General features: G+C 47.9%; 1 protein-coding gene across 1 annotated transcript in view; it reads left to right on the plus strand.

Moving 5' to 3' along the window:
- The window catches only part of adgrl1a (adhesion G protein-coupled receptor L1a), a 62,381-nt gene that overhangs the window by 33,065 nt on the left and 16,816 nt on the right, over positions 1 to 12,500 (plus strand). The window contains exons 8-17 of the mRNA XM_076266745.1: positions 130 to 233; positions 1,750 to 1,935; positions 2,833 to 2,871; positions 3,797 to 3,977; positions 4,187 to 4,309; positions 5,625 to 5,830; positions 7,616 to 7,789; positions 9,944 to 10,153; positions 11,346 to 11,566; positions 12,341 to 12,407. Coding sequence (XP_076122860.1) covers positions 130 to 233; positions 1,750 to 1,935; positions 2,833 to 2,871; positions 3,797 to 3,977; positions 4,187 to 4,309; positions 5,625 to 5,830; positions 7,616 to 7,789; positions 9,944 to 10,153; positions 11,346 to 11,566; positions 12,341 to 12,407 — 1,511 coding nt within the window. The remainder of the gene's footprint in view (positions 1 to 129; positions 234 to 1,749; positions 1,936 to 2,832; positions 2,872 to 3,796; positions 3,978 to 4,186; positions 4,310 to 5,624; positions 5,831 to 7,615; positions 7,790 to 9,943; positions 10,154 to 11,345; positions 11,567 to 12,340; positions 12,408 to 12,500) is intronic.

A 12,500-nucleotide genomic window follows, 5' to 3' on the forward strand; every position in this document is an offset into this window, starting at 1 on the left:
CTCTTCATCTCTCTAATCATGTGTTTTTAGGGAGCAGTAAAGTAGAGGTTTGAGTACTGGTTCAGTAATTATGTTAACCCCCTGTGTCCACTAACCCCCTCTGTCCACTGCATTCTCTGTCCACTGCAGGTATCGCCTCCTATCAGTGTCTGCTTTCCCCGGTGGTATGGAACCCTCGTGGGCCAGACCTCAGCAACTGCACCTCTCCCTGGGTCAACCAGGTGGCCCAAAAGGTAAAGCATGCTCATGTGCGCACGCGCACACACACACACACACACACACCTCCTAATGCTCTCATCCACCTCCTTATGCACCAAACTCCACTCTTTCTCCTCCTCCTCCTCCCCTTCCTCTTCCTCCTCCTCCTCCACTCTCATCTCTTCATTCTGCAACACCCTCCATTCACCAGCGCTCAGCCTTTCGGTTACTCCCCCTCACTTCCCTCCACCACCATCCTGCCATTCTTTACCTCCCTCCTCTCATCCCTCCCTCCCCCCTCTCCTCCTCCTGTACCCATAGCTCAGCTCATCCCTCTCTCCCCCCTCACTTCCCTCTGCCACCATCCCTCCATTATTTTCCTCCCTCCTCCTCCCACTCTCATCCCTCCATCCCTCCCTCTCCCCATTCTCCTCCTCTCCTCCTCCTCCTCCTCTTCCTCTTCTTCTTCCTCCTCCTACACCTCATCTTCCTCTTCTTCCTCCTCCTCCTCCCACTCTCATCCCTCCATCCCTCCCACTTCCCTTCTCCTCCTCTACCCATAGTTCAGCTCATCCCTCTCTCTCCCCCAGCCAGGAGGCTGCCACGCGGTCACCATGCGTTACTAAGCACACACTCAGCAGACATGCTACTGGAGCTACATTCATGCTACATGATACAGAAGAGTCTGTCCCAGAGATAAAGATGTAGATTTAGATTTAGATGTAGATAAAGATGTAGATTCAGATAAAGATGTAGCTTTAGATGAAGGAGATGGAGATACAGATAGAGTTAGACTGGATGAGCAGAGCTGATAGATGATTGAAGATTATTTAATGTAGTTAAATATAATCAATGATGGCTTGTTCAAAACCCTGCAACCGACACGCTTGCAGTCGAGCTATTGATCGTGTTCCGACTGTCACAGGGCAGAGTGTGTCATCCAGCCCTGGATCTATCCAATGCAATATCCACGGTCCATGCGTCTAGGCAGTGGGGTGGAGACCCAAGGGGAGGGAGTGTGGGGCAGTGAGTGTCCTGCTGTGCTTGCGTGCGCGACTTGTCTCTCTGTGGGAGTTGAACTCTGTGACCTGATCTCTGCTTGATCACATTGTTTTGCCAACTGAGCTTCAGGAGTTTTATTGTATTAAGTCCACCTCTCATATAAAGATGCCTTTTGTATCCAATCAAAATGTCTCCTGTAATCCAATCGAGTGATGGGTTTTGAGATGACTCTTTGTTGTGTGTGTGTCTGTGTGTGCGTCTGCGTGTGCGTCTGTGTGTGTGTGTGTGTGTGTGTGTGTGTGTGTGTGTGGTCTGTGTGTGCGTCTGTGTGTGTGTGTGTGTGTGTGTGTGTGTGTGTGTGGTCTGTGTGTGCGTATGTGTGTGTGCGTATGTGTGTGTGTGTGTGTGTGTGTGTGTGTGTGTGTGTGTGTGTGTGTGTGGTCTGTGTGTGCGTCTGTGTGTGCGTCTGTGTATGTGTGTGTGTGTGTGTGTGTGGTCTGTGTGTGCGTCTGTGTGTGCGTGTGTGTGTGTGTGTGTGGTCTGTGGCAGATCAAGAGCGGGGAGAACGCGGCCAACATCGCGGCGGAGCTGGTGAACCACACGGGCGGCCGCATCCACGCCGGCGACGTCAGCTCGTCCGTGCGTCTCATCGAGCAGCTCCTGGACATCCTAGACGCACAGCTGCAGGCCCTCAAGCCTGGCCTCAAGGAGTCCGCCGCCCGCAACTATGGCAAAGTGAGTGTGTGTGTGTGTGTGTGTGTGTGTGTCAGAGGAGGGTCAAGTGCATAGACACACAAAAGTGTAGATACATTAAGTTCTCTCCCTTGGTCACACACACACACACACACACACACACACACACACATATTCTATTCATACTTGAATGTATGTAGATTGGTGTATAGATATACACAAGGTTGTGCATACTCACACACACACACACACACACACACACACACACACACACATAAACATACACACACATTCAGTTTCGCTGGTCTGACTCATACAAAGGCATATGTGTAGGGTATGTGCCTGGATAATGTGGAGTGTATATTAGTCGCCCACATACACCCTCCTCAGCTCTTGGCTTCAAGGACACTCTGTCCTGTAGGTATTTGCGTACATTTTCCATTTCATACTCTCTGTAGAGCACTCACACACACACACACACTGACGAACCTACAGACAGACCAGTATGAACACACCTACAGTATGCAAACTCATATTCTCAGACACCACATTCAGTCACCAAAAATACATTTTCACACAAATTTAGTTACACAGACACACTCACACACACACACACACACACTAACACCCATGCAGTCACACACACGCACATACATGCAGCACACATACACGCAGGGACATACACAAACACACACATTCGCACACGTGCACACACACACACACACACACACAAACACACTAACACCCATGCAGTCACGCACACGCACATACATGCATATGCACACATACACACAGGGACATACACAAACACATACATTCGCACACGTGCACACACACACACACACACACACACACACACACACACACACACACACACACATACACGCACTGTGCCCCTGCTGTGATGTTTAACTGTAAATATGGTTTTGTGTCCCTCAGCTGCAGAAGAGAGAGCGGACCTGTCGGGCCTACATCCAGGTAAGTGAGCGAGTTATCGCTGATGAAGCCTGTGAAATACCCAGCCCTCTCCATATGTCTTACCACGCTAAATTCAATTCACATGCCGGCAATGAAATTGCTGGTGTATATTTTTCATAGCTTTGTGTGTTGTTATTACCACCTGCTATGCTGTTCCAAAAATAGATAAAGAAAATAAAACAGTGTCCACATTTCTGCTGTCACTGCGCACTTTTGCTCTGAGAAGAGAATGGTAGAGTTGAACAATCCACTCTGATTTGTCTCTGTAATGGCTTTTGGAGTGGAGAGGGGAGGGGAGGGGTGTGTGTGTGTGTTGGGGGGGGGGGGTGTTTCACTCTCTGTCATCTCACACACTTTTTTCTCATTCTTCTCCCTTTGTGCTTAAATCCTGCTGTTACATTTAGGTGGGTTACTGTTGTAGACATATTTCAATCCTGCTGTTACATTTAGGTGGGTTACTGTTGTAGACATATTTCAATCCTGCTGTTACATTTAGGTGGGTTACTGTTGTAGACATATTTGTTTTCACTCTCTTCTAAAATGTCTAAACTGACTATTGAGAATTACAGTATTCACTGTGCACTTATGCACTTCCTCTCTGTCTCTCAATCACTCTCCTCTCTCTCTCTCTCTCCATCTATGTCTCCATCTATTTTTTGGTGCCCTTCATCCTCATGATTGTTCGATAAGTAGATTTTAGAAGTAAAAGGTTTTTGCTGTGTGTGTGTGTGTGCGTGCGTGCGTGCGTGCGTGTGTGTGTGTGTGTGCGCGTGCGTGCGTGCGTGTGTGTGTGCGTGCGTGCGTGCGTGTGTGTGTGTGTGTGTGTGTGCGTGCGTGTGTGTGTGTGTGTGTGCGCGCGTGCCTGTGCGTGTGTATGTGTGTGTGTGCGTGCATGCGTGCGTGTGTGTGTGTGTGTGTGTCTCAGGCGGTGGTGCAGACGGTGGATAATCTACTGCGCGTGGACGCTCTGGAGTCGTGGCAGGACATGAACAGCACAGAGCAGGCCCACACGGCCACCATGCTGCTGGACGTCATGGAGAAGGGCGCCTTCCTGCTGGCCAACAACATGTATGGCAACCGCTTTGCCGACCACGCCAACAACATAGGTGAGGGAAGAGGAAACAGCCCCTTAACTTTGTGTGTGTGTGTGTCTCTGTGTGTGTGTGTCTCTGTGTGTGTGTGTGTCTGTTTGCCCCTGGGTTTATCTAAAAAAGTTACTCATCAAACTGTATGATTGTAGTCATTGTCATTGTAGTTTAGATGTGTTTTAATGCTATCTGTGTGTGTGTGTGTGTGTGTGTGTGTGTGTGTTCAGATCTGGAGGTGCATGTGCTGAACACAGAGATGGACCTGCAGGACTTGTCCTTCCCTCAGAACTACACCAGCGACAGCAGCATTCAACTCTCAGCCTCCACAGTCAAACAGTACAGCCGCAATGGTCAGTCTGTCAGACTCTTTACCCCCTCTCGCTCTCTCTCTATCTCTCTCTCTCTATCTCTCTGTCTCTCTCTCTGTCTCTCTCTCACACACACACAAGTACACATACACACACACTTTCAACCTCTCTCTCTCTCAGTCGTTCTTGATCTCGCTCATTCTTGATTGGTCATCAAAGGGCAATGATGTAAGTGGCCATTCACTGCCTCCTCATGCGTTCTCACAGGACCTTGACGCCTGTGCAGGAGTTTGCAGCAAGTTTAGCTAGTTATTGCTTCATAATAAGGGCCTAATCAGATTAACAAAAGCGCTGAGCCCATTTCTTTCTTGATGGTTTCTTAACGGCACTGTTAATAGAAAAGCTGGAGAGGCGTGTAGATTACTATCACCCCGTCCCTAGCCTGGCGGAGCCATCTCAGCACTCTGGCTCGCTCTCACCAGACCCCACCCCCCCGCTCGTCCTGCCTGTCTCCGTGCCATCTTATCCCCAGCTCTCATCTTCGCCGCTTCATTCCCACACGTTCCCCCTCTTTCTCTTCCTCTTCTGCTGCTTCTTCTTTGCTCTTTCTTCCTCTCTTCCTTTCTTCCTCACCCACTCCTCCTCCTCTTCCTGTTCCTTGCCAGCGTGGTGTTCAGTTGATGCTCCCCTACACTCCTCTCTCATCCTTTCTTCTCCTCTCCTCCCCTCTCCTATTCTCTCATCTCCTCTTCTCTCCTGTCCTCTTTTCTCCTCTCCTCTCCTCTCCTCTCCTCTTTTCTCCTCTCCTCTCATCTCCTCTCCTGGCCCTCTCTCGGTGGCTGTGCTCGACGGCAGGAGCGAGATTAGAATGATTGAAACAAACGCACATGAAATATTCATATGGAATAATAAGAGCTCCACTCCTGTGCCGTGCCGCTGGAGGGATGGATGTTGCGTTGGCCCTCACATTAAATCTCCCCTCATTTCCACTAGTCAAAATGAAATGCTCTTTGCCATCTTTCCAACTCTCACTGACTCTCTGTCACTCTTTTACCCTGACACTCACTCTCACTGTTTCTCTCTTCTGGCATTTGCTCTTACTTTTTTCTTTCTATCTATCTTTTTATCTCTCTCTTTCTCACTTTTTTATGACATCTGTTCTTGCACACATTCTCTCTCTCATTCTCATCCTCTTTCAATCTCTCTCTGTCTCTCTCTTTCTCATCTTCTCTCTATCTATCCTTCTCCTCCTCTCTCTCTCTCTTCTACTCACCCCCCCCTTTTCTCTCTTCTACTCATCCCCCCACTCTCTCTTCCTTCCATCCTCTCTCTCACTCTCTCTCCTTGCTCTGTGCAGGTCAGGTGAAGGTTGTGTTTGTGCTGTATAAAAACCTGGGAGCCTTCCTGTCGACGGAGAACGCCACCGTCAAGATGGAGCTTGGATCAGGGACAGAGGGCCGAGTCCTGGCGGTCAACTCACACGTCATCGCCGCCTCCATCAACAAAGAGTCCAGTCGGGTGTTCCTCACCGAGCCCGTGGTCTTCACCCTCAAGCATCTAGAGGTGGGGTAGAAAGCTCTGCATGTGTCGCACACACACACACGCACACACATTCCCACACCACACATTCCCACACACACGAAAGCTACGAATGCGTCCAAACGCACAGAGGTGTACACACATACAGTAATTTCCTGTGTATTAGCCGCATTGTGTATAAACCACAGGACAGTGTTTTATGCAAATGAAAAAACATTAAAAAAACATATCAATACCATATTACTGTAACTGCCCCCATGTATTCACCTCATAGCTGAAGAAATTTTGCAAAATCAATGTATAAACCGCGGCTAATAGATGGGAAATGATGGTACATAAAAGAAAAAAAACACACACAGAAGCACACACTCACACACACACACACACAAACTACACAAGGACAAACACATGGAAAATGTGATTACAGAACAGTAGTACAACATCACTTCTAAGGATTATGAATATTGCTAGATGTTTGACTGTGGTTGGATGGGGCTGGGGTGGATGTGCTGTTTGAAAACAGAAACCAGTGCTGTTATACCCTGAGGGTATCTTTTGTATGCCATCTCTCTGAAATTGAGGGTTTAAATTAGGATACTTTTTATGATGAAATAATTGTGCAACATGTGAGAAACAAATGAGCTTGTCTAGGAAAAATGCTCATTATTCAGTACAATATATTCCCCACTTTCCACTTTTTGCCGTTATTTTAATCTAGTTTTATCTCTTGAAATCTTTTGTTGTCTTAGTGTATTCTAAGCGCTGTGATTTCAGACATGCTGAGGTCCTCCTCATCAGTTGACTCAATAAGTTCTTTCAGTTTAGAAAGTGAGAGAAAATGCATTACATTTGGATGGATGACACAGATAACTACCGGTAATTGTCATATTTTTTTACTGAGGTCACTGAAAAAAAAAATGCTGTTCAGTTAAATCAGTTAATTGAACCAGATTGCAATATAAAAGTTAGCCAAGTGCTTACTCCCAGTCCAATGCTGATAGTTGAATATCAATGAAAGTCTTATTTGTCCCAAACCCCCTGTGCCAGACGTTCTGATTTCAGTTTCTGATTGAGCATGTCCCACTAGGCAGTGTGGAGGTGGAAGTGCTTAAGAGGGGGTGGGGGGGGGGTATGTATTTTTCTCTGAGGCGTGAGAGGAAAAATCAGCGAAGCACGGTGGCATGTAGCCACATACTTGAGTCAAATAACAAATGGTGGCATTTTAAGGAGCATGAGGGCGCGTGGTGGAATCAGCAGCCCCCACACAGCATCACGAGCTGAGTCTACTGTGCTGAAGACTAATGGAGGGCTCGGGGATGCTCCTCATGCTGGAGTCTACTGTGTTGCACAGATGTACTGTGTGGAGTTAATTATATTAAATGTCTATGAGCAATGTCTTTTACCCCTGTCTACTCATCCCCCTCTCTCTCTCTGTTCTCTCTCTCTCTCTCTGTTCTCACTCTCTCTCTCTCACATTTTGATATCGTTTTCATAGCTTTATTGACATGACAGGAATTCCTGTGTCATCAAAGCATGTGTGCTCATACTGTATTAATAAATTAATAAACAAATTAATCATAATTATCATAATAATTAATTACAATCATTATTATCCTTCCCGCCTCTCTCTCCCCTCCCTCCTCTCTGTCTCTCTCTCTCTCTCCCTCCCTCTCTATCCATTTCTCTCACTCTCTCTTCCCCCTCCCTCTTTCTCTCTCTCCCTCTCTCTCTGTCTCTGTCTCTCCCTCTTTCTCTTTCTCTCTTGCTCTCCCTCTCTCTCTCTCTCTCTCTCTCTCTCTCTCCATCCAGCTGGAGAACCACTACAGTCCAAACTGTTCTTTCTGGAACTACTCAGAGCGCTCCATGACGGGCCAGTGGTCCTCTCAGGGCTGCAAGCTCCTGGACACCAACAGCACACACACCACCTGCTCCTGCAGCCACCTGACCAACTTTGCTGTGCTCATGGTCCAGCACGAACCTGATGTACGTAACTCTACACTACTCTACACACACACACACACACACACACACACACACACACACACACACACACACACACACACACACACACACACACACACACACACACACACACACACCAACTGCTCCTGCAGCCACCTGACCAACATCGCTGTGCTCATGGCCCAGCACAACCCTGATGTACGTAACTCTACACTACTCTACACACACACACACACACACACACACACACACACACACACACACACACACACACACACACACACACACACACACACACACACACACACACACACACACACACACACACACACACACAACACACACACACCACCTGCTCCTGTAACCACCTGACCAACATCGCTCTGCTCATGGTCCAGCACGAACCTGATGTACGTAACTCTACACTACTCTACACACACACACACAAACACACACAACACACACACACACACACACGCACACACACACACACACACACCACCTGCTCCTGTAACCACCTCACCAATTTCATTGTGCTCATGGTCTAGCACGAACCTCATGTACAACACCACCCTATATACAGACACCACCTGCTCCTCCAATCACCTCACCAGCACACAATACATAACACCACCTCTACCTATAGTTATTTAACTGTACATTTATGTATAGTCTCACACACACACACACACAGACACACACACACACACACACACACACACACACACACACACACACACACACACACCACCTGTATACTCCATTTAAACATCTTTGCCATGCTTGTGGTCCAGCACAAACTTGGTACTGTATGTAGCACTCAACACTCAATACAATGAGTAGGACTCCACACACCATGTTAGCTTTCTCTGCTCTTTGACACCAACAAGTTCAGGTGCCAGTGTTTAGGTGTCAACACTTTTGTCAACCACTGCACATTGCACAGAAGTATTTACTTTATATAAAGATGATGTGATAGAAGAAAGAAACATCGTGTTTCATATATTTCAGCGTTATATGTGTGGAACATACAATTATGGATTTGATACTTGGTACTTGGTAAAATACTTAAAATTAGAAATGTTTACAACTTTGTCTGAACGATTCTATCTTCTATTTATAATACCCTGTGGGATGCAGAACATTATAGGGATCCAGGGACCCAGCATGTTCTCAGAACAGCTGTCAGTAGGCCTACTATCTCTAATCAACACCATCACTAATCATCACTGGTCATGGTCCAGCACACACAGACGTGCACACACACACACACACACACACACACACACACACACACACACACACACACACACACACACACACACACACACACACGTGCATATATACACAGACACAGACAAACACACACACACACACACACACACGTGCATATATACACAGACACACACACACACACACACACACACACGTGCATACTGTATATACACAGACACACACACATGCATGCACACACTCAGTTAATGCTCACAATGTGTCTCTCTCTCTCTCTCTCTCTCTCTCTCTCTCACACACACACACACACACACACACACACACACACACACACACACACACACACACACACACACACACACATATGGACAAAATAACTATGTAAGTATAAGTAAAAGTAAGTATAGTGCCTTACAAAAAGTATCCTCACACACACACACACACACACACACACACACACACACACACACACACACACACACACACACACACACACACACACACACAGTTTAAGCTTGACATTTTCTTTAGTTTTGTATATCCGCTTCAACTTCACACCAAATTTACAGGATTATCCTCCCTCTCTCTCTCTCTTATTTTTTTCTCTTTCTCCTTCCTTCCTTCAATCTCTTCCCTTCTCTCTTCTCTCTGTCCTACTCTCTCTCCTTCCCCTCTTCCTCTATCTATCTCTCCTCTCTTTTTTTTTTCTTCCTCATTTATTCTCTCCTTTTTACTCCTTTCCTATTTCTCACTTTATCCCCCCCTTTTCGCTCCCTCTCTCTCTATCTCTCTCTTTCTCTTCCCCCTCCCTCTCCCTCTCTATCCCCCTCCCTCTCTCCACCTCTGTTTCTTCCATTCCATCCCTCTCCCCTCCCTCCCTCCCTCCCTCTCTCTCTCTCTCTCTCTCTCTCTCTCTCTCTATCCCTCTCTCTCTCCCTGCAGTACCCGGGCAGCATGCACGAGCTGATCCTGTTTGTGATCACGTGGGTGGGCATCGTCATCTCGCTGGTGTGCCTGGCCATCTGCATCTCCACCTTCTGCCTGCTGCGGGGCCTGCAGACTGACCGCAACACCATCCACAAGAACCTCTGCATCAACCTCTTCATCGCTGAGCTCCTCTTCCTCATCGGCATCAACAAGACCGACTACCCCGTAAGGAGCCTCACAGTCACTTACACTCAAATCCTGCAGGCACCTCCATTTAAAGTTACAGTCCTCCATTTTGATGAAGAGTTGTTGACATTTGAGCTCAGTGGTCAATCAAATGACAGCCCTCCCCCTGTGCTGATGGGCTGAGGTAGAGTATGGCTTAGCGCCAGCCACAATTACAGTCAGGCCTGGAACAATATGAGGAACATTTCTCTCCATTACTCTGACAAAACGAGTAATTGATCATAATCAAGGACTGTACCTTTAAAAGCACTAATGGCAGATTGCAGTACAGCGTTTAACAGCACGCACTCTGTGGGAGTTGAGCCTTTGGCCCCTGTTGTCCAAGACTGGAGCCTTAAGTGGTTCAGCGTGGTGGGTAGTGGGCAGTGTTTGACTATCTGGCAATACAGTACCCTATTACTGCATTACAGTAGCCTACCCCATTACTGCCAGGGCACAGGAGAGGAGAGGAGAGGAGAAGAGCAGAGAGGGGAGGAATGGAGAGGAGAGGAGAGGAGAGGAGCAGTCTGGGAAAGTGCAGGTCATCAAAATAAATGAATGAATAAATAAACAACAGTCATCTCAGCAGCTGATGGGTTTGCATCAGGGGTTCCAGCATGTTCTGTGCTGCGTCATCTCTTCATCAGGGGTTCCAGCACGTTCTGCGCTGCGTCATCTCTTCATCAGGGGTTCCAGCACGTTCTGTGCTGCGTCATCTCTTCTGGCCATTTTGTTTTCCCAACCCTCTCCTCTCTCCAGAAGCGTACTCACTACTCGTCTTCCCCTTCTACTTTGCACTCGTTCATTTTTTCTCTTTCCTTTTCTCTCTCTCTCTCTCTCTCTCTCTCCCTGTGTGTCTCGGTGCCACTCCTCTTACTTATGTCTCTCTCTCTCCCTCTCTCTTTGGTCTTCTTCCTTATTATTCCCTCCTTCTCTCTCTCTCCCTCTATCTCTCTCTATCTCTCTCTCTTTGGTCTTCGTTATTATTCCCTCCTTCTCTCTCTCTCCCTCTATCTCTCTCTCTTTGGTCTTCTTCCTTATTATTCCCTCCTTCTCTCTCTCTCCCTCTATCTCTCTCTCTCCCTCTCTCTTTGGTCTTCTTCCTTATTATTCCCTTCTTCTCTCTCTCTCTTTCTCCTCCGGGCTATTCCCTCTCTCCCCCTCTCCCTCTCTCTCTATCCCTCGCTCTCAGGTGGCCTGCCCCATCTTTGCTGGCCTGCTGCACTTCTTCTTCCTGGCGGCGTTCTCGTGGATGTGCCTGGAGGGCGTGCAGCTCTACCTCATGCTGGTGGAGGTGTTTGAGAGCGAGTACTCGCGTAAGAAGTACTATTACCTGTGCGGCTACTGCTTCCCCGCCCTCGTAGTGGGCATCTCCGCCGCCATCGACTACCGCAGCTACGGCACCAAGAAAGCGTACGTGACACGTGGCTAGGGGTCGGTTTGCAGCGGCGTAGAAGTGTGTGTGTGTGTGTGTGTGTGGGTGTGTGTGTGTCTGCATGTGGGTGTGTTTGTGTGTGTGTGTGTGTGTGTGTGTACGTGTATGTACGTGTGTATGTGTGTGGGTGTGATTGTGTGTGGACATCTCCACTGTCATCAACGAGTGCAGCTAAGGCACCAAGAAAGTTTAGGTGTCACCTAGTCCAGCTAGCCAGTCGTAGCAAGCTGGTTGGGCAACACAGGCATACACACACACACACACACACACACACAGACACACACAGACACACACAGATGCTGGAAGGGTGGGTCACGGTGGCTGTGAATACTAAGCACGACCCCTGTGATCTGGAGATTAGCTGATGCTATAAAAAGGTTTTCCGCTACCTCCGTTCTCCCCCTGCACACAGCCTGTAGTTATGCTGTCTTATGGAGTTTTTGTCACAGAAGGACAGAAGGCAGCATATTTGGCTGTGTATATGTTTGTGTGATGTTGAATGTGTGTGTGTATGTTGGTCTAGAAAATGTGTGCATAGCTGTGTATATGTTTGTTTTATTATGTGTGTGTGTGCGTGTGTGGGTGTGTGTGTGTGTGTACGTGTATGTACTGTACGTGTGCGCGCGTGTGTGTGTGTGTGTGTGTGTGTGTGTGTGTGTACGTGTATGTACGTGTGCGCGCGCGCGTGTGTGTGTGTGTGTGTGTGTGCATATATTTGTGAGGCTCTTATTGATCTGCTGTCTACACCACAGGTGCTGGCTGCGGGTGGATAACTACTTCATCTGGAGCTTCATCGGCCCTGTGTCCTTCATCATCATGGTATGAGCACCTCCCCTCCTCTTCCTCATTCAGTTATTATCCATCACTCCATCACTTCCCTTCCCCGCCCCCCCCCCATCCACTGCTCCTCAT

The sequence above is a fragment of the Alosa pseudoharengus genome, unplaced genomic scaffold (genome assembly GCF_046254945.1).
Source record: "Alosa pseudoharengus isolate Yale_2024_CS ecotype anadromous, Long Island Sound unplaced genomic scaffold, YU_APseudo_1.1 YU_APseudo_1.1_scf_4, whole genome shotgun sequence".
NCBI classification, from domain to species: domain Eukaryota; kingdom Metazoa; phylum Chordata; class Actinopteri; order Clupeiformes; family Clupeidae; genus Alosa; species Alosa pseudoharengus.